At 40.8% G+C, this 23,132-nt stretch overlaps 1 protein-coding gene across 1 annotated transcript in view; it reads left to right on the plus strand.

Moving 5' to 3' along the window:
• The first annotated feature begins 2,801 nt into the window (after window positions 1-2,801).
• Window positions 2,802-23,132, plus strand: part of LOC119729591 (dual 3',5'-cyclic-AMP and -GMP phosphodiesterase 11A-like) — a 67,993-nt gene continuing 47,662 nt past the window's right edge. The window contains exons 1-4 of the mRNA XM_038202212.1: window positions 2,802-4,681; window positions 15,774-15,920; window positions 18,466-18,555; window positions 20,318-20,458. Coding sequence (XP_038058140.1) covers window positions 3,641-4,681; window positions 15,774-15,920; window positions 18,466-18,555; window positions 20,318-20,458 — 1,419 coding nt within the window. The 5' untranslated portion in view covers window positions 2,802-3,640. The remainder of the gene's footprint in view (window positions 4,682-15,773; window positions 15,921-18,465; window positions 18,556-20,317; window positions 20,459-23,132) is intronic.

The following is a 23,132-nucleotide window of genomic DNA, read 5'->3' on the forward strand; positions in this document are numbered from 1 at the left end:
TTTACGAGTTTTCCTAATAGAGGTCGCCGGTTCAAACCCCGCTCCAGTCAATTTCTTTATTCAACTTTCTAAAATGGATGTAGATCGTGGTAACAGTTCGTCCATAAATTAATGTTGTGCACTTAATTACCAAAGAATCCCATGAAATTGTCCACACCATGTACATATACACACAAACTTGCAACATGTTGTGCTCAAGCAGTGTGTATAGCTTGTGATGACATCGAAGTTTTGCTCGGGAATTATGAACATTTTGTTTTTAGCATCAAAATAAAAAAAGGTCAAGAAACGGCAGAACAATCACTAAGAATTCGGTGCAATTCAAGGATTTTTCCCTTCAAATTTTATCGCATGGGATAACTAATGCGGGTAGATTAAATTAAGGAATCTATACGCTGAATCATATGTTGCAAATCACGTCATACGAGCGGATGTACATGTACCTGCAAATGAACAAGGACATTTGTAACTAATATACGTATACATGTATTGTATCACTTCAGGAATGGTTTCGTTTACACTCTAGTCTGTCAATCCATACCTTTGGGATCTTTAGTGTCTGTGGCTTATGCGGGTATGCATTTTTATAGTTTTGTTCGTTCCTTCGTTCGTCGGGTTGTTTGTTTGTCTGTGTCTGTTATTTTTATCAGCTAGTCTGCCCAGTCCATTCTTTATGTTTTTTTTATTATTATTTTACACAATAACTCCACGTCTGAGTTCGGAAAGAATCAGTGGCGGTATTTTTGATATATTGCATCGTGACTCATCGTCTAAAAAAATGAAGAGATGAGTTATGAAATTACAAACAACATCCATAAACCAATAATACTACCAATGGTAATTTATAATCCGACTAGCCGCATTTACAATTGTAAAAATTATGTAATCAGCCATTTTTGCTTAACTTCGGAAGCAATAACATTATACCCTATATACTTGAACGGAACAAAAGTCATTATCTCTCAATAATATACTCAGGAATAGCTTTGCAATTCTAATTCCAATTCAGCCATTCGATAGTTTTGCAATTCTAATTCGATGACCGTAACTTCCATCGGTAAAAGGTTTATTACACGTGGCGGTCGTTCCTCAAACGCGGTTGCATCCTGTCGTGAACTATACCACGCATGCTGCGCTGTGTACAATCACGTACGCCGTAAGTGGCGCGGCAGTATGGTACAAAGTTAACCTGTAAAGAAATACATTCCCATAACACCAATGATAAAATACTCCCACTTCAAAAAAAAATTGGGGGAAAATACTCACAACTTTCAGAGTGATCACGACATACATCAAATTAAAGCTTTATGTAATCTCTTTAACTTTCTGGCTTTTTTCCGGGAGTGGGGTAATCAATGACTTTGGGGTGATTTTAAAAGCAGTCCTGAAGCCCATCGCCATTTTGAAAAATGATCTCTCCACCCCATCACAAAATAGAACGACTTTCAGGTCCGATTTCATCCAAAATTTCTCATAAATACAAGTTCAAGGACCTGTCTAGAGCTGAGTCTTCATTTCTACAAGTGACACTCAAGTGCAAACTCTCTATTCAGAGAGAAAACAAATGACAGTAGGCCATATACAATCCTGATTTGACCGGCGAAGGCAATTTTGCGCCTGTTCACTGGTCCACACCGGCCGTATGCAACAAGTGGCGTAAAAGAACAAACATCACGCGTGATGTCAATTTCGAGGCTAATGACCGTGGGTGTTTACTACCTCCATCCTGAGGTTATTTCCAAAGCCTGCCTCTCATTAACATCGAATATTACGAGGCGACAGAGTTACATCAGAATGAGTCTGAAGCAATAATAATTCGCATTTAAATAAAGACTAAAATTTCAGGAATCCGCGGACACGAGGAAAATAAACTCTGGTAAGGAGACTCAAAGTATATTTTTTTCAGAGTAGGACTGAAGTAGATTTATACTGTATAAGCCTACTGGGTTTTTTCGATAAGGTTTTTAATGTTTTACAGTTCGAACAAATGACGTATAATCACGGTACAATTTAAAATTATTCATGAGCCTATACTTGCAAAAAAAATATATGCAAATGCACATCCGGAGCCGCTTTCCACAGCACTCAACTACACCTGGACATTAACGGCGTCTGTCTAATTGCTTAAAGCCATATGATCATTTGCAGTACTACCAGGAAAAGTACCTACCGATTTAATGACAGAATCCTTGCTAAGAGTGAAGATAGGACCGGTATCTAATACCCCATGAAATTAATCCGACTGAAATGGTGTCAGTCGGAACAAAACTAACTTCAGGGGTTGTGTCAAAATAGTTTGCCTGCGGGCACACTGTTTTTACGTCCCTTAGCAAGGAATCCAGTTACGAGACCCGAATTGTATGCTATCCACTGAGCTGAAACTTCAACAGGTTAGTTGTTACGTACCTTACTTAAGAAGATTTTAGCAATTGTATTGCTTCAAACAAAAAAGAAATGAACCCAAAGCAAATGATATATGTACCACTGAGGTGAGGGAGGTCCGAAATGTTCATGTTTTACCATTTAGAAGCCAAGATATTACACAATACTAAAACCAAGTAAAGTGTGATCCGTTTGTAATGAAATCATCGCCTGACACAGTGGTGGACTTGTGGATTATCCTCGCACCACCCAAGGGAATAGGTTTTTTCGAGGAAATAAGATCGTGATATTATAGAGCTGTGGCTTGGGGGCTATGAGGCTGATGAGACGGTCCTGCCTCCCCATTGGACAATTCCTGCGTGGTTCCCTGCGTGACCGATGATTACACACACGAATATTCAACTTGACAGGGAGCTGTAAGGCCTACGTGTTGGTGTCACGTCATCATCGTGGGAGCGAGCACGTCTCCATGCATCGCTCATCCACTCACCTGTAATGTGTATTTATTCGCTTCTCTGCCACCTCACCGAGAGAGAGTGAGAGATACACACGGGCAAGGGAAAAAAGCGGTCGGTAAGTCGTACGACACGACCAAGTTAATGGATAGAGTGGAGATGACAGCACCGAGTAGCTACGACATGATGACGGTGTGAGGCAAGTCCACAGGGAGAGGAAACAACGCCACTATATCACGTCACTGGATTGGCGGTGTGTGTAGATGCAAGCACATCCGCTGTCTCTGTAGCCACGGGCGAATCGACCACGCAACATTATCATTTTATGGGTTGCGGCTTGCTCGGCTCGCCGCGTGCTCCAGCCTCAGACCGTATAAACTCCGATCCATCAGTACCGATGCTAACGAGTCTTTTCCCCTGGAAGATATAGGAAGACTATAGACCGTGCTGCTGGCCCATCGTGCTACATCCCACTCCCATCACGGCAACGGATAACACTATGCTTTGGGCTCGTCCGTCATCGGGTCGCCGCTAGCCAGCGCTGTTCTGATTATAATCCGCATTTTTTTTCGATATTAAAATATGTTTTTCGCGTGAGGAACAAGTTAGAGTGTGCATCCACAGGTTGGTTGTTTCAGGAAAATACATGGGATCAGTGTAGGAACACCTATCGTCATTGTTGATATGGTAAGGTTTTAGGCTGCTTTGGTGAGCGGTTATCGGATTCTGTGTGATACTTTTTTCCCCTTCAAAAGAAACGATCTGTCTTCTGTCAAAATATTTCAGGCACACGCTGAATTTTGATGAGCGCATACCGTTGTCTCGACGTGCCCGTTCATTTTCTGCGCACCGCGTGGACAGGATTACTCTGGCTGGTCTATGGTACCGAGGAAGAAGACGAGGAAGAAACAGTGAACAGCATGTCTGCTACGTCGCCGACACCCAAGCAGGTCGAAGTCTGGCTCCAGGAGAACCAGGAGTGGTTCGAGGACTATTTTCTGAAGAACGGTTCCAAGAAGTTGGTCCAGCGGTGGATCGAGTCCCACAAGGGGGAGATGATCGGATCGGGGCCCAATAACTTCGGATTGAAGCCGGCCCTGTCGCCCTCCACGCAGCGGCGGGTCACTTACGCACAGCTCAGCAACAGCAAAAGCCGCACCAACTCTCAGAGCGACGAGAAGACGGATAATAACAACGAGGAGGCGAATCCCATCAGGCCTCGGTCCGGCTCCAGACAATACCTGAGACAGGACTTCGCCAAGGCCAGGTCGAGGACGTTATTTAATACCTGGGCCTCTCCTTCTCCGGCTTGCACAGATAACGACGATCCGGACCAGGACTCAGGACCAACCTCACCCAGGGATCCAAGCAACTGCAGACGGGGTCAGCTGAGACGGGCTTCCACGGTCCCGCCCGAGAGACACTCCATCAGTATGCTCAGCCTGCTGCTTGAGCCAAAGGTGCGGCTCCCTCACCGGACCAGCATCACAAACGAGGCCAAGCTAGAGCTGCGCTCCACCGACGAGAGGCAGTTCTTCCTGGCCTTGGTCAAGGACATCTCCCAGGACCTGAACCTGGACAGCCTTCGCGAGAAGATCAGCACCAACGTCGGCATCTTGGTCAACAGCGAGCGGACTTCCCTGTTCCTCCTGGAAGGACCGAAAGGCAGGGAGATGCTGGTCAGCAAGCCCCACAGGTTCGCCTCAGAGATTCGGGAGAGTAATAATGGGAGTAAAGGAATCTCCCAGTGGCAGGAGAGAGGAGTTATGCTGTCCCCAGGGGAGGGGTTTGTGGGACGAGTGGCAGAGACTGGACAGACACTAAGGATCGAGTCGCCTGGAGAGGTAAGCAGACCTGATGAGATTCTAATTCTCTAAGACAAGAAGACAATTATATCCAACCTTTCCATACTGAAATAGATCATGGGAATTTAAGTTTCAAAGACAAAGAGACAAACACCTAAATTATAAGTGCAGCGTTAACGATTTTTGAATCAAAGATTCCTTAATGAATGATTCAGTAAAACAGAGTGAATTTGTATAACAATTAGCATTAAAACGGAATGCGAAAAGTAAATGTAAGCGTATTAGCTTAAGACTGTCGTTTTTTTAATTAACGTGTTAAACATTTCATGTTAACACGAAACACCCAACACCACATGGCACAAATTCTGATTTGTATTTAACCTTCAGCAAAACCAAATTAATTATGCTCATTTAATTCACCTCGACCATCTGTTGCGAACGTGGAGTCAGTGTTAATTCGAATGTAATCCCCTATGCTAATTTATATAATTTGCCATCAAAGGGTTCTCGCCGTCGGCGAACTGACATATTGCGTTTCAAAGGGTCTCCCAGAAGCCCCCTCCCTCTTTTAATTTTTTTGGGGGGAAGAAAAATCTCTCAATTTTAGAGACTCCCACACACTTTTGACGAAGTGGCGTCTTTTATATTCAATCATAAAACAAATTCGTAAAAAATTACTATTCTTTGTCACCAAGAACTGACTGGATAGAAAAATCGATACAGGGATAATGCAATGATCGTTTTAGCTTTTAACGATAGATTTTCATACATCGCAGATGTTCCAGTAAATAATCATAGCTGAATATTTGTTCCAGCAAAATCTGACTTCTTTTTTGTTTTTTATCAACACTTCACCTCTAATTTGACTGGCTGCTTATTGACAATTCGTATTTTGAGATAAATGGACTTAATTATGCGCTGAAATGCTTATAGGCTGGTTCCGCACACACCGGTATGCATGGTTATTGCTTATGGCTACTAATTATAATTGGTATAATGGCAATGACGAGACTGCAACTTTACCCGTTTCTTAGCTACGAAAGGTCGATTCTAAGTACTTTCACCATTACTGGCCACCTAATGGGGAAAAAAATCAGATTTTGTTACATTATTTTTATCGTCTCACTACCGGGTAACCAATCCCACGGAGCCCGGTCCTATAACAAAACCGGACGCGTTGCCCGGTTCGTCGGAGTCTCCACAGCGGGCATTTTTTTTTGCTGCAGATTTTTTTGGTTTGTGTGAAATATGTTGCTTGGTCCGGGCAATCCGCGGTTTACATTAAAGGTAACGTAGAATCACTTCCTTTTTTGCGCATTTTGTTTTCGTTTCAAGCAAAATAATTGCAATGGCACAAAATGTTTAGTACTAGATAGAGTCCCAAAACTACAACCTGTTGAAGTTTCAGCTCAATGGATACTTCAATGTATACATGTTTTAAGTAAAAAGAGAAACAATGTGCGCCATTTTGGGGGTCTCGTAAACGGATTCCGTAGATGACGCGAGCACCCTATATTTGAAACCACCTTCGATTTTAGTTTTCTTCCACAAACGATAACGATACCCGTTTCAGGCTATTTGATGTCAGTACTACCATCACTTTGTGCAAGGTTTCTGTCATTAAATCGGTAGATACTTTTTTCCGGGTAATTGCAAATGATCCTACATGGCTTTAATTACACGGCTGCCGGGCATCATCATTCTCCTATCTCCCCTGATTACTTCCAACGACATGATGAGAGATGCTCAGCTTTAATCAAGGCCGTCTATCGCAGAATAACCTTAATTACAAGAAATTGCTCCCCTGAAAGAATTGCCGTTAAAGACGAAAGAAAACCGGGCATGCGCCTGAAGGAGTGAATGTTAATATAAACTGACCCGCGGTCGGATATTGATTATTTTGGACAGATGTGAAACAATGAAATGAAAACTTGACACTTTTTTGTTCCGTCGATCGAATGAAGGAACCTTGAAAATAACTCAATCCACAGGTAAAGGAAAGCTTTCATTTGAGAACATCTTATTCAAATTTGGGGCCTTTGATGTCATGTTGACGCAGGTATTGAGATTCCTTATTTTTTTCTCCCAAGAGTGAATATTCACTGTATTCGAGTGAAAAATCCCTCCACCTCACTCAAACTAAGGACAAGACTTTTTAGGGGGAAATTCATTCAGTCGAATATAGCTCGAGTTTTCACTCGAGACTCGACTGAAGTTATCCTTTTTCAATCTAAAATTAGAGTGATTTTAACTCTTACTCGTCTGGTCCCGAGTTTCATTCTTTGGAAATCGAGATATAAGTTTTAATAAGTTCACTGACAACTTTTGGTCAAAACAAAAATTCTAACTTATTTGCAATGCGCGAGACAGCTTAGCCGTAGGCATATTCATTATAATTGAAAAATCACTGAAGGCAAGACAGTGTATACCGGTATCTTATTTTGAGCCACGAGCGAAACCTATGCAATACCTCGACCCGTTTGACCGCTCCGCTGTTCAGGATGGAAAGACGCAAACTCGATCAATTTTAATTTTCAAAGCCGAGGTGCAATGTCCGTCCGGCATGATCTATGGATTTTTTCCAGGAGAGCAATTCCACTTTGGGAGAGACAGTCCCTGCAATGTCTGCGAAAATTAATCCAACGTCGCCAGAGTTATAACATAACTGGCCAGTGCGAATGAGTTGTAGTCGTCAATGCTTCACCTTGTAACATCAGCTGTAACGTAACTCGCACCATAATTGAAAGACACGAAGTCCATAATTGTTACCGTGCATGCCTGAGAAAAGGAACAAAGGCAAAAAGTGACCAAGAAAAAACGAATCAACTAATTTCGTTAAAGCTACACTACAAAAGCAGGAAATGTAATCCTTTTAACGTTTTTTTTTGTGTTTTTGGATACTTGATTAAATCTGTCGACCAATTTGTTGTTAATTATACAATTTTGTGCGCCATTTTGTATGGGCAACATGAGCACGGAACTAAATTATTTTGTTGTTTGCAACAGGTTTGGCCATTTTATGTATGGGCTGGGCACTCAGGAAAGAGGCATCCATTGAAGTTGTTGTCTGCTTTGATTCAGTTGAATAATATTTTATGATTTAAAACAAATGTCATTTTTTTTAAAGAATGTATGCGTGGATAACAAAATAAAAAAATAAAATGTTTGTGACAACGTATGGAAACAGTGGACCATTTTTATTTTTTTTAAATATTTTTTTTTTTTTTGGGATCAATTCTCATAAAATATTAGTGCGGAAAATAGGTCAACACGCAGAAAATAGGCCAATACGAGATCTAATTTGAAAATAAATATCAATTTTCCTTTAAACTTTTTAACAAAAAGAGGAACCTTTCTTCTAAATTCTTGAAGTAGGCCTAGACCGGCCACCAGGCGCAGGAGAACGAATGTGATTGGTCAGCTTGAAACCCGATTCTGGTGGCTCCTCCAGTTTCAGGGTCATAGTTTAGATGTAAATGCAATCCAAAAGAAAAGGATTTTCTCCAAAGCTTTCTCCATTCTGATGATCTTTAAACATGATTCGAAAAATAATCAGATTTCAAATCACCTATTTAACAATGTGTGAAAACATATGGCCCCCCCTCACCGGCCCCGATATCTGCCCATGTTTGTGATTATACAAACCCAATCAACTAAACACAATCGACCCTACAAAAGCAATATGAGCATTTTGCATAATCGACTGCTCCTCACTTCGGAATAAACGAATTGTGTTGCTGACCCGAGACTGTAGATTGAATCATTCATGCATTGCTGGATTTGGATTACTTGGCATTGTATGAGGATATATTTATTAATTAAAGTCGAGTATTTCCTGATGCGTATCACAGAGGAGCGAAATTCTTTCCTCAGTGAGGGCGCTCTGTGCAAAGTGTCTGTATTGTAGAAACCCCGGACCTGCTGTCTACAACATCCGGGCTTTTTCATTCATTGCGCCATGCACGGTTAAGTGTTTGAAAAGCTTCAACATTGATACCTTGTATCAAATTATGACGTTTTACTAAATATAGATATATTTTGCGTCGCTCCCGATGACTGAATACAAATTGCCCATGTATTGGATTTACTCTTAATAAAAACTTCTAATTTTTTAAAAATCAGGTGGAGATACAACCAAAGCATTTAGCTCAAATAATGTTGAAGGAACTTTGGAAGAAAGTTTGTCTTATGTTTTTAACATAGCAGAAACCTTTCCTAAAGCGATCAATTGATATTTCAATATTGGAACCTTTTTGTTTTGTTTTTAACGTTAAGTACAATTTGTCACATCGACGAAAGGAACGGTGTATTAAAACACACTATTTTTTTTCTGAGCTGCACGGGCAACCTCAACGGCAGGTTGCATTGTGTGTATTTCTCGTCTTGGTAGATTTTACCATCGGTATAAATGGAAGCCCTTTTTCGGTGTACCAGTGACAAATGCAAATGTACTCAATGCTTGACGACAAAAGGTTATATAGATTTTTATCTGAAACCCAAGGTCCGATTTTTCTGAATTCAGCGAGGCCTTTCAAACGAGACCTATCCACAAACACGTGGTAAATTTCGTGCCTGGGGTTAATCAGGTTTAGTAAAAGGTCAATCTGCTTAAAAAGCATTTTAGTAACAACTGGGCATTTTTATGAGTAGTTTTGTCAGATCAAACTCGGGTCATGAGTGGACTGACACTTAAGGAAGAAATGGAATTTAATTTATTGCGCCTCGTCTCGAGGGGATGGCCTGGACAACAACACCTTGGAGCACTGATAAAAAGACATGATTGCCGAACTATGATTTGATTAAGGATTTTATTTAGTGTTTCGGTCTAAAGTGAGCGAACTTTAACCTTAGAAAAATGGCAGGAACTGGAAAAGCGTACAAAATGCAGCTAACTGACAAATAGACATCCTACTTAATTAATTTTGTTACAGCTCTGGGTTTTTTTTTGGGGGGGGGGGGCGGGTGGGCGGGGGCATGTGAAGATATTTTTAGCTTCTCAAAGGTCGAGCCTGGCCGATAAGTTTGAGCAGGAGAAAAGATTCCTCAAGACCATCGGCTTTACTTGGGGGGGGGGGGGGGGGGGAATGGGGCACGCCTCCCCCACCCTCACTCGAAGCCCTTCCCCTTGTGCCCCCACCAATTAAAATTTGTGTCAGGCAAAATGAGCCATTTATTGTTAAAAACTAATTAATTGCCCCTTCCAGAAAATGAGGCCCCCTAAGTGCCCCCCCCCCCCCCCCCCCCCCCCCGCAAATTGGACTCCAGTGTAATACGCCACTGGACTGCGCAAGACATCTTGAACTTAGCTCACGCCGCGTGATTCTGCGTTCTGAGAAAAGAATAAATAAAACGACAGGTGACGGATGTGAGAAACTCATTATGCGAGAACAAAATACCGCGCCGCTTCATCGCGCTATCAAAGGACACAAATAAACAAGATAGCTTGCTTTGTCGGAAGAAACTCATAATTCCCTGCAAATCATGTGATTTACGGCATAATAATGACCAGTGGAGAGTGGGAACGAAGGGGCACTTTCCGCCGAGGTTCCTCTGCGTGCTCGTGCTCGGATGAGTGCTGTCTCCCCGTCTGCTGTCTGTCAGCCCCTTGGGCCCGGCCGATAAATGTTTGATGTCTTCTGATGCACTTCTAGATTGTGATTTACTTGGTTTTTGAAGGCGTTTCTGGATATATACTGGTTTTTTTCTTCTCTCCCCTTTCAACAGGAGAGAGCTTGTGAATTCTTGAAAAGGTTATACGGTGAACGACGCGCACGTCTGTCTGACAATACGGGGTTGACGGATCAAAACATTTGTTATTTTGTTATCATATCAGGAAACGGATCAAGGTATTAATATTTCGCTTTCGAGATGGCACGATGTTTTATGCATGTCTGCTCTCCCATGTTATTATACGTCGACAGGTGGCCGGACAAAATAAACAAGTCTATATTATCTTGGATGAAACATATCTTCCCTCGGTAAAATTATAATACTCTTATTATTGTCCTGACTGAAGACCAAATTAAGTATTATAAATAGGCACAACATTTAAAAACATATAAAATCATTTTTTATCATGAATTTTGTTCGTTTCCAATAAAAACACCGCTCAAATCCAAATGTTCAAAACTTAACCTGTTGAACTTTCAGGTCAGTGAATATTACAATTTTCGAGAGACAAAAAAAAAAGCACAACCTTTTGATCACGCAACACGATTTCGTCTATTGACCGCTTGCAGACGCGTTCGATAATCGACGCGCGAAGGCGCGCGACGCCATGTTGTGGGACAGGCGTATATCAATTCACGCACATTTTGTCCCATAACATGGCGTCGCTCACCTTAGCGCGTCAATTATCGAACGCGTCTGCAAGCGGTCTATAGCACTCTTTATTTCCAAAAATCAGTCAGTTGACTGATCCTTGGAAATCATCTGCATTTTTAATTTCTTCTTAATGACAGCAAGCCATACGGAACTTCATGGGGTGTTTAGCACCAATACAAACTTTAATCCAAGTATGTTTTTTGATAACAATTCGGTAGGTTACTTTTGGGATAAATGCAAATGATCCTATAGTACGTATTTCGTTTCATCGTGGATTCACAGAGTGTCAAAGCAATATGGCTATACATACAAAGGCTTTGATAAAACAAGCTAAATATGAAATTGCCAAACAATATATCGCAAGTTGCGCTGAGAACTCACTTGTTCGTCAAGAAGATGTTTATCCTGTTAGAAATTGTGAATCAAATTAGGTTTTGCCCTTCAGAGAAATTGTGTTTTATAAGTTATATGAACTGCATCTGAAGCTGGCATCACAACTCATAATTCACAGCTAAAGGTCCATAGGATCATTTGCTTTTTTTGCGTTTTGAGCAACGAAATATTATTGCTCAAATTTAAAAAGGTACATAACATTACAACTATAACTTGTTGAAGTTTCAGCTCAGTGGATAATTTAGTCTGCATGTACGTTTTGAAAACACTCTGCAGAGAAAACGTATGTACAAGTTTTGGTATCTCGTCAATGGATTCCGTTGCCCGCACGTAGACACAACACAAATGTGCTCGCAGGCACACTTTCTTGAACACCTTCATGTTTTCTTCCGAATGAATAATTCACAGGGTACCATGTTCTATATATTCACAAGGTTTTTCTCGTTAAATCGTTTCCCGGTAATTGCATGCAAGTGTCCTTCGTAAATTAGTATGATTTTAATTCTGGCCGCATTGTTTTAGCAATGTTTTAACCATATTTAATATCAATCTCAAGAATCGTGAATCTTAATACCATAATTTTATAGAAAAAGGTAATCCACAACTAAAGTTGGTTTTATCGGTGCTAAATGGCGGTCAGCCGACACAATGTCGGCATTTTACCAACATTTTACCGGAACCAGCATTTGAAGCATGACCAAAGCTTGACCAAAGACCATCGCATGCACTCATGAGTGTTCGCAATGCTTCTCCCGATACTTCCTCGTGTCGACACTGAGGAAATCCAATACCAATGAAAGGAGGGACGGGTAGACTTTGAAATCGTCACATCACTCGTCGATCAATTACGGAGGCAGCGCGCAAAACCTGAAAGAAAGAGCGGGTAGGAGAAAAAAAATGGTTGTATCCGCTTACAGTATATCTCGGACGTTGTCGGACATTAAAGGACTCATTCGATGGATTTTTCTTAGGAACACATTTTGTGCAACCATCTACTCCTCTTAAATGTGTGAAAACTATTTGACATCCCTTTTTTGGTTAACTTTATTGATAAGTGTATGTCTTGAAACATTTACAATTTTCCATGCTTTTCCGGACAACTGAGGGCGTTGTTGCTGTGATGTCATTTCAGGAACACATGCACAGTTCTCTGTTCATATTGTGAATCAAACTTTTGCTAATTTTGAGAAAAGTTTGCTTACTGCCAAGTATACTGACACAACAACAACGAATCACCACAGAAAAAAATACGACAGCAAAATATCCAAAATTCTAGCAACTTTTTGTGCTGAAAAAGCGTTGAGGTTTCTGTCAGGAATGACATCACAGTTTTGCTCATGAATATGGAAATTTCTTAGCATAAAAACCAAAAAACGCACCAAAAATACCCTTGAAAATGGCAAAACGAAAATTGAAAATAAGGTTAGATGGGACACAAAAGGTGCATTTTCAAGGAATGCATTAATAAAATTACATTGCATGGCCCTTTAAAAAAATGCGGTGAAGTTTATTTGATCGCGCGAATCTATCGCGTAACGACTTTCATGCATGTAGAAAAAACCCCATAATGGAAAGGTTTGCCTCATCCAGAACCCGTGCAATGAGGCTTCGAAGCGTGGCCGGTTTTTGATGAACGACAGAGGACTCCCCAAAAAGGGAACAAGATAATTAACTTGGCTGCCTCCTCTTCAGTCGAGACGGTGACTTAAGACTGTGGAGACAGAGAGGCACGGACTTGAGAGGGAAGGGGCGGCGCGGGGGCAAAGGAATCAGAATTCATTTTCAACTTCATCAATTGAGAGTCGGAGTCTTATTGTCAAAGACTATAGTTCCTCTCTGTCTCTCTAATGTTTTGGCCGAGACACTTCGTTTTATCTGGCAGGGCGTGCATTTTAAAGTGCATTTTAAAACATAAATATGGGATGCGTGAAAAATGACCTCGATTAAGCGCAGCAAATCTAATGTAAATAGCGTATCCCTTTCTACATGACCATGGAAAATAAGACGAGTAATATCCCATATATTTTGAAGTGAAGTAACAGCGTGTATGTTACGATTGAATATCAGTAAAAAATAATCTAGGAAATTACAGGAAGTAAAAGGTGGGAATCAAATTCGCGGACATGAGATTTTTCAGACTTTTTGAATCTGTGAGAAAGCATTATCAGTATAGAAAAAAATGCATCTTTCAGACATTTCATCCAATTTTCAGACTTTTTAAACGGACAATAACATAACTGAATTTGTGAAAAAGTCATTCTAAGACCAAATGATGGCCGATTTTCTTCGCTCGATTTCTTATTAAGAAGTTGTTTGCACTTAAATTTGATTGCGCAGGCGCAAGACATTCCAGAATCAAATTGGCTTAATTAATATCCTTGACCCAACTGGTGTGCAATTACCGTCGCAAACTCTTCAAAGTGCGCCCTCATGGGAGCTCCTTTTGCGCCTCGGTCCCTTTTCAAAATAATTACTTTTGCAGGAGTTGTTGTTCTTTTTTTTGTAAAAGAGGTTTTGCTTCTGAAACATCTCTTGAGTGCGAATGATCAACAAAAATAAACCTCGGGAAAACAACCTAGACTTGCTAGATACTCTCTGATGTCCAAAGAGTAACATTTAATTTTATTCGAGTGGACGTGACAATTTACCCCCATCGACTGAAACTATACGTTTTATTCATTCAATCGAATATATCGGGTTTTTACTTGAGTTTCCACTAGATTGATAATTTTTGGGCAGTGTATTTCAATCTAAAATTAGAGTTATTTTCATTTTTCTGGTTCCTAGATTTACTCTTTGGAATTTAGAGAGTACAATTCTACGATGATCCACACGTTCGTTATGATGCAGAAACCTAGAGCAACGCCCCAAAGTAAATCGAACCGTAAATGTCCACTCTTCAAGTCGTCCAATAACATACTTTATGCAACAGATACCCTGGGCAAGACATTAGCAATGCCTTAGCCGTTGGGTGTGTTACATGTTAACCCCACCAAGTCGGAACAGGCATTCAGCAGAATCTCGCAACCTTCAAATGTCAAGTTCATACCCCGTCCTATGATTACCCTACCCTCGCCCCCTCTTCCTTTTGTTTCACCCGCAGTTGTTTATCTCACCTTCAACAACTGCCCGGGTGAAGAAATGTATCCTTGAAGTTGTGGCATCTTTTTCTCGAAAATGAAAATGTCAAGCCTGACAAGTTGATGGCTGTCGAGGGGCGAGGGCAGGGGAAAGGAGACCGAATAACTTGATGCTGCTCGCGCGGTGGTGAAGTGCCCGCAATATTGGCCCTATCGAGTCACCTCGTAAATTTGAAGGAGAAAAAAGACTCATGCCATTACAACAAGTGGCCCAATATTACATTCTGATGTGGAATCAAAGACGATGATTACAATGTGCGTGGCAATTGCGACAGACCAGGGTAAAGTGGACATATTTACGGCTCGAAAAGGAGGGGTTTATTCTTCATAAAATTTGGCAATAATTCGGAATTAATTTGTAAACAATTTGGAAATGGTTGCAAGTCGGGGGAGTCATCTATAACTGATGATTGTTTTTAAAGGGAGGGTACTGTTGGGAAAAAAAATGCTTTTCTCGATGTCAATAATGAGTTACCGTTTGGCTTTGTTTTAATTTATTTTTTGTTGAATGAAAAGGTTCGTCGCTTGTAACCATATGTTTTCGTTCATCTTAATTCATTTTGTTTAAATGAAATGTGTTTTGTTCCAAAGGTTTACATTATTCATTGGATAGCGATTCCGTCACGCAACATGTTTGCAGGCATGAATAAAAATCGAAATTTGCCAAATGAAAAACTGCAAAACAGCGCATTGGGACGTTGTGTAAAATGCGCTTTATAAGCACCGTTTATTATTATTATTACTCCTCTGTGCTTACGCTTAAAAAAATGGGGGCCTACCCGGTATTGTATACTATATACGGAAGGAGCTTCCTTTAAACCATTATCAAAATTGAATTGGTGAAAGTTCACATTAATTTGATGTTGAAGAAAAATACATCATTAAAGGTAAAGTCCAAAGACGGATTCTAGGGGAGATGTATGGGGTGGCCTTCATCATCCCACCCAACCCCACCCAAACCCCCACCTTCCCGACTGTCAATTTTCGCTTTTCTTTTCCTGAATAACGTCATCACTCAATATTGCAAATTTTGATTGATTGCTTCAGACCTTTTGGTTTTTTTATGCGTTGACTGCAACGCCTAATCCAATCCCCCCCCCCCCCGACAAATTTTGGACTTCAACAATCCAACCACGAAAAATGGAAAATCCTGAATCGATCCGCCACGGATCATGCCAAGTGCGCCGTGTAAATTCAATTTTACCGTAGGGTCTAATAAGGGCCTTGAGGGTCTGCTTTTCAGGTACTGAAAAAGTAACCTGTTTCTCCAACAGGTGCCCAAAGACGTCGAGACGCTGATTGGTCTACAAGTTCGGTCCGTGTTGTGTCTGCCAATCAGGAACAGCGATGATGACATCATCGGTGTGTGTCAGGTCACCAACAAGGTCTCGGGGTCAAGGTTCACCGAGCACGATGAAAAGGTGAGACGGTGTTGCAGCTGCAGCGCGAGTTTTAATTTTGTTCATGCGGCAAAAATCTACCATGAATCCATGATTCATCATGTTTTAGTAAACTACTGTATGTCTGGCTTTGTTATAAACAATCTGAATTGTATGTGTGTGTGTGTGTGTGTGTGTGTGTGTGTGGGGGGGGGGGGGGGGGGTTATTAGAGAAATGCATGCTTCGTCAACTTCATCCGCCAATGTCAGAATGTCCGCACAACTACAGTCGTATGCATGCAGTGCAACCCTCCCTCCGTGGTGCAACTTGCACGGAGGCCAGAGGCTGAGCGCCGTGGGGTACGTACATATATGGACGGCATGATGGTACACTGTATACAAATAATGAATGTTTGTGAGTGCAAGGGTAAGAATAATTTCATGAGGTAGACAGATGAAATGTTCCATTCCACGAGGTTGATTGACTTTTATAAGTTTTAATAGCCAATTTATTCGGGCGAAAAACTGTTTAAAAGTTCGACAAGTTCATCATATTTAATGTACAGATGTATGCAAACTGTTCAACAGGTTGAGAACAATCATTAATTCATATTCAATTGGTAATCCTTACTTTTAGGACCCCTTTCCTATATAAGGTTAAAAGACTCACCAAAACAGCTGACTAAATGACACTCAAAAGTGACATTCTGATATTTATTGACACATTTGAACATTTGGCAATGACACCTCTTGAATATCAGCAGGTTTGATTTTGTAGAAAGAGGGCAGGGTTTCGATTTATGAGGGGTTAAAGACGACGATGACAAACAGAAAATATATTTAAAAAGCAAGATGGCGAACTGCCAAAAAGGTAGGAAAGTCACATTTTCTTTGAAAGTGCTTTCAAAATTATAACTAACATGAGTTTGTCTGAAGAAAAAAGACTTCTTTAGCCTGCAAAAGTCACTTTGGTACTGGACAGTCATCTGCAAAAGTCTGTTTTGAACAGAACTCGTACAAAATAGAGGTGTCCTAAAAGTAAGGATTACCATTCAATTTATCTTGATTTAAAACAGCGCCACCACCGGCAGCAGTGACACCGTGCAATGGAAGTTCTATTCACTGTGCAATAGAACTTCCAAAAGTTCCATTGCACTGTGCGCTGCGCGCCACCCGCGCGCCTTGCATTGGGACGAATAATCCAATGACGTGATCAACAATCCACCAATCAGATGACAGGGATTTATTCAGGTGTTGTATAATACTACCTACTGTACGTATTTGGTGGAAATGTGTGAAAGGAATGACAGTTCAAGTTGTGGAAAATGAAATACATGAAAATGTAAAAACAAAGTTATAAATCTTGGACATTGTCTTTTTAATTTTTGGAGACCATGGCATGGAGATGCTGGGTGCATCCTTGGTCCTCCATAAGTCTGCGCATGCTTTGCAACGTGCGCGCGTTGCCAACACAAATTAAAGGCAAGTGCATAGAAGAAGGCTCGCATAGTTTTAAGGGGTCTGATGACGCTATACATACAAAGTAATATGCAGAAAGCCCTTGCATTAACATTATAAAAAACATTCCAATTTTTCCTTGATATTTTATTTAGGCCTACACAACAACCAACCTGATATGCGTCCGTCGTGATGTGTTCTTGAAAAACATTTTAATAGAAAGTCAGCATACATAATATTAATAAGAGTGCCTGAACTTTGCATGTGCACGTACATGACACATGAGACTCATTACTGCCAAACATGGTGTAATTATCTCCAGTCACTGTACTCTGGCCGTTCAAACCATTGATTTGATTTTGAAATCGATGTGCCCCAATTTACTTGCCCTTTTCATTGGTCGGTCGCCCTGTGATAATTGTTCCAGCCCAAAACAGTTGCACGCATGCAATCACGGATCGTGTCCTACTCCTACATGGAGTATGGACTGTTTTTGTCCACATAATAATGTTCACTGAGGTGCATTTTTCTCTGATTGAAACAGCTGGAATAAGCCTGAAACATGAGTGATGTCACGCTTTGGCCTACATTTGTTTGTTTGTATGTTTGTTTTTATTTTATTTAAATCATTGCAAACTTGCCATTAAATCTAAGGTTTTGCCCTTCACTGACGTTTAAACACTATATACTCAGTGTGTTACCTCCTGAGTGAAACAGAAAGTGAGAAAAAATCTCTCGGGTGGAACTTGAACCCATAACCTCCTGCTTTCTAGTGAAGACGTCTTATAACTCGACCACCAAGCTTGCGGGATCGGTTGTCTGGTTCAAATCTGATGTAGCATCAGGTACTGCAATGAAACTAGTGATAAGATGAATTGTTTTCTCACTTTCACTTGGGGGAGGAGGGGGGGGGGGATACGTCGCTGAAGGGCAAAGCCTAATATTGAATATTAAACCTAACATGTTAGGACACAAAATTAGGAAATAGTAGTGTTTGAGTTTCATACTAACATTCAAATTTAAATTTCCTTGCACAAAACTTAATAATCTCGCCAAAGTGTATACCTGATTTTTCAATGATCATACTAGTACTGTTTCAAATTTCTATTTCACGTCTTGTTCCTTGCAGTTGATAGAAACATACCTGACCTTCTGTGGGATAGGAATCAACAACGCCCAACTTTTTGATACGTATATGAAGGAATATGACAGGAACAGGGTAAGTTTGGGCTTTTCGTAAATAAAGTACCAAATTATTGGCAATGTTCAGTAAATTCCTCCACACATTCTGTGCATGTAGATCAGTCAATCAATCATGTACTGTCGTACAGGTGTACAAAAGTGTCAAGTGCCAAAATGGTAAAACTTATCTGGCCTTTCAGAAAAAATATTAGCAAATATATTCCCTGAAACCTAAAATATACAGTACATGACATGAAATAGGCTGTGCTTACTGCTGCACAGTGAAATTATTAGCTCTTTGAAAAGATTGCACCCTTGAGCGTCAGTTTGATTATTGACATTAGAAAAACAAATCTGGTTTATAAAAGAACTCACAAAGGGAGTCGTGAAGCAATTTATTTTATATCCATGTGGGCTAACAGAATGTTGTCGTTCATTGATAATGAAAAAAATTGATTGATCAAGTACGAAAACAAACTGGCAAGCAGATTGGGCAACTGGCAGGCTGCAAGGCTGACCGCATTTGAGATATTCTTTTCTCAATAAACACACTTTACCTGTAGGCTTCATAGGCCTACTTATAATACTTACCCTGAGCCCTAGTTCAATAAAGAGCTGGCCAGCTATTTCCACTTTGCACTCCCTGAGGAGTGGTTTCCGCCGGCACTTGTATCGGTCCCCCCAAAATTTACCATAGCCGGCTCTTTGGTCGGTGGGCTTATGTTTCACAGCTAGGGAGGCCGGCTGGCTGGCCGGGGCAACCGTGATGGCCTGGAGTTGCCACCTGGGAACCGGGAGGCACGCTTAATCATTAGGCCGCCGCGCAAGCGGCGGGAACGCCGATAATGGAAGAAAATGCACAAGTGGTTTGGATGCTAAAAGCGGTTTCCCTTGTGCCCGCTCTCTTGCGGGTCGGACTAATTTCTGTGCCGCGGCGCCTCGACACGGAGTACGGCCTTTTGTTGTGCTTCAAAATGTTTTGAGAGCTGAGGTGTGTGTAGTGGTATGAAAATCCATTACGATGAGGGTCTGGAGCCAAGTCAAAATTATACATGCTTTTGAATTTGATTTTCATAACCAGGTTCCTTTTTTTAGGTTTGCAGACTAATCCAGTTAAAATCCCTTGTGGGTTTACTCTTGAGCTGCAAGGAATAAGAAGGTTTTTGAAGAGTAAATTACATGTATTTAGCATTAATTTACACCACTAAGGGTTTACACATGGATGTTTGGTGTTCCGTACTCCCAAATTTGATGGCACTATTAAATAACAGCATCTTACTGACATTAATTTTCTCCCCAACCGTCTTATCAGTGCCTGATGCTCTCCTTAATCTGGCCTGGCTTGTAAAATTGCAAGCATCTCTGGGGTTGATAGCATCTCTGGCTGCATCATCATTAGAAGGGTTTGGCATGTTTAGAAGATTTGTGGGTTTTTTTTTGGGGGGGGGACCCCACCACTCATTTTAATGTGTAGCCTTTGAAAGTTTTATCATTAATCTCATAATTAGTGTAAAAAATAATCAAACTGATTTTAACTGGAATTCTTTTTTAATGTAATACCTAAATGAAATGGAAATGCTGCAAATTTGTATTCATAATTTAGGGATGGATGTTTTTCAAGCCGGAAGTGCATCCATGGATCACCATGAAAGCCCAAGTCCGAGGGACCGTAAATAATGAAACCAGAGCCTGACGCAGAAACCAAAGAAGAAAAAATAACTCGAGGTTTGGTTGACCCCAGAAAGACTAGACGCCTGTACGCATTCTCCTCACTCCTGTCTGGACTTGTCTCTCCACAGAAACTTCTGGAGGTTGCGCACGACTTGTTTGAGGAGCAAACGTGCCTGGACAATGTGGTGCAGAAGATCATGCAGCGCGCCCAGTCGCTGCTCAAGTGCGAGCGATGTTCCGTCATGTTAGTGAAAGACCCAACCGCTGAGGTAAACAAAATGCTTAAATGAAGGCCCAGTTTGTGTGTGGGTGTGTGTGTGCAGGGTTACCAGCCAAAATTCTGTGGGAATTTTTATTGCTGGCTGGTGCTCATCACCCTTCTGCACAGTGCATTTGTGAATGAATCTCTACTGAGCATCAATGTTGGACCTGAAGATAATGTACATTGTACTTCAAACACACTTTTACATTGAAGCGTCACTGCCATTAGTCCCATGCCCATCACTTTATCAAATTATACAGGATGCGTGTGAGTGTTCACAAGTTGCTACATGTACATTTTTTTGCGTGCAAAGCTGGCCAAGTGTGCGATTGCCCACAAACCAGGCGACTTGCACATGAAGCTGGCAACTCGCCTGTAAAGTGGGCGACAGGTGGCGACACCGTCTCCCCATGGAGCGGGCAAGGTATAGCCTCGTCATCAACCACAAAGAACATTTATGTATGTGTACATACATGTATGTACAATGTAGGTTCACTGTTAGATTGGAAAAAATTGATTTAGATTGGATTTTAGCCGCAATCTATGGATCAAGTAAAGGTACGTGTACCGGTACAGTACGAAGTACCAGCTGTGCCCTACTAACTATGTCCAGCCTTTTTTTTCAATGTCTTTGCTCAGAAATTGACAAATTAGGAGATTGCCAATATAGTGCTGAGTAACCCATGGCCTAACCATGGAATGTACAGCAATACTGCTCAATTGCTTTCACAACCTTGATTATTCGTTTTCGGTTTGTTGATCACAATGTATTCATTGTTTTCATCTGTTAATCGTCTAGTAGATCAGACTTACATACTGTACATGTAAAAAATTGGCCTTTTTGTAGGCCTAAATGGTTACAAAGATTTAAAGCCATTCCTACACATCGATTTACATGTATTTTTGTGTGTGCAAATGAATTTCAAATTTCTTTTTGTCTAAATATTCGTTTGCAGTGTATTTTCTTGAAATGAAGAAACTTTATGTGAATTCCATATAGAATTGCATTGCAGTGGTACCATGTAGAACACACAAACATGTACACGTTATACGTGTACACTGTACATGTACATGTTGTACATGTTCAACCTTCTTTACCAGTATTGCTTTCCGCAAGATGACCACTACTGACTACAAGAACTTAGTGTTGGTCCCCGGCCAATGAAATACAATCCTTTGTCTCGACCCAACGAGGTGCGTAATAACATTAAGACATTCTTCTAAGAGAGGCAGATGATACGAGGGTTGTGCATGCCTGAAATTGATCTGGTAGCGTTTTACAGTGCAGCTAGCACATAAAACTGTCAAAAACAATGGTATAAGATTTCAATCCATGTTGGAAAATTAAAGCGATTTATGAAAACAAAATTGTACTCTCTGCATGCTTCACAAGAAATATGATTCTTTTCTCAATTTTTTTTTTAAATTGTATATTGTATTTGACTAAAAAACTACTTTTTTTTCTATTATCAGTCATGTACATTGGGTGTCCCCAACCATCTGAAAAAAAAGGCCTTTTAGGCCAAAAAAAGAGTCTTCGGTTCCGGTATGGAGCTTGCCCCAAAAGTTGTGCGGCGACGCGGCTTTTTTTTTTTTTTTACTTTTTTTTCCTTCAAATGTCGGCTGATGACTGCAAATGGTGCCCGACTAAATTTAGTGCAAAATATATGGGGGCAGAGAGGCCACATAAAGCACTCGATCATAACCCCATCTAAAAACACGTTAAAATTGTGCAGCAGCAGGATTCAAGTCAAACAAAGTGAGTTTGGCGGTTTTGAGACATCATCTTACATTGGAAAAAAAAAATAAAAAATCATTTTGCGCATGGCTACGGCATACCAGAAACCGTAGCCTCTTTTTTTGGCCTTATATAAGGTTGTTTTTTTTCACAAAAATACTAGGAGTACTTAGTATTATTAAATCCCTCAACTAATTCAAAACATCGGTATTGGGGAACATCGGGTAGACACAGACAAACAACATGCAAGTCATGGGAGAATAAGAAGCATAGAACATACAAATGTCATAACAATAAAACTACCGATAGCAAACATCATGGCGCTTTATGTAAATACCTCAAAGCGCCTGGCTGTAGGCTGTACAGCTGTCGTGCATTTACGTCTACCTTTCCTCCATACAAATGAACTTTAATCTAAAAAAAAAAACCTCCTAAGGACAACTAAAAAAAAATTGAGAGAGAACCTCTCCATTTAATGACGCACAATGACTATTTTCCCCCCAGGATCATCCGTATCACTGGGGCTAATTAAAGATCTGAATTATACACTTTGTAAATTGGTAAAACAAATGGTTATTTCTGTACCGACGCAGTTCCGATAGCGATCTAATGAGATACCCTATCCATCACGTTTGTCGCGGCGTGCAAGACGAATCAGAGCAAACATGACCTTTGCTTTTGCTTTGCCTGGAGCGGTAGATTCCCTGTGGGTAAGGTTGTTCCTAGATGACAGATAATATTCCTTTTTTAGTAAGTCTTTTTCGGTAGATTGTTGTTTCAGTTCTCCAGATGTCTAAATTTGTGGGGATTTGGGTTTTTGTTTTGCTTTGTTTGCTTTTTTGCAACTACTCAGAAGCCAGGTACATGTACCAAATGTTCAGGCTTTCAACTTTTCCGTCGATGAGCTGATTCCTTGTTTTGACATCCAGGAAAAGGCGTGGGT

The sequence above is a fragment of the Patiria miniata genome, unplaced genomic scaffold, assembly GCF_015706575.1.
Source record: "Patiria miniata isolate m_02_andy unplaced genomic scaffold, ASM1570657v1 HiC_scaffold_21, whole genome shotgun sequence".
In the NCBI taxonomy this organism is placed as follows: Eukaryota; Metazoa; Echinodermata; class Asteroidea; order Valvatida; family Asterinidae; genus Patiria; species Patiria miniata.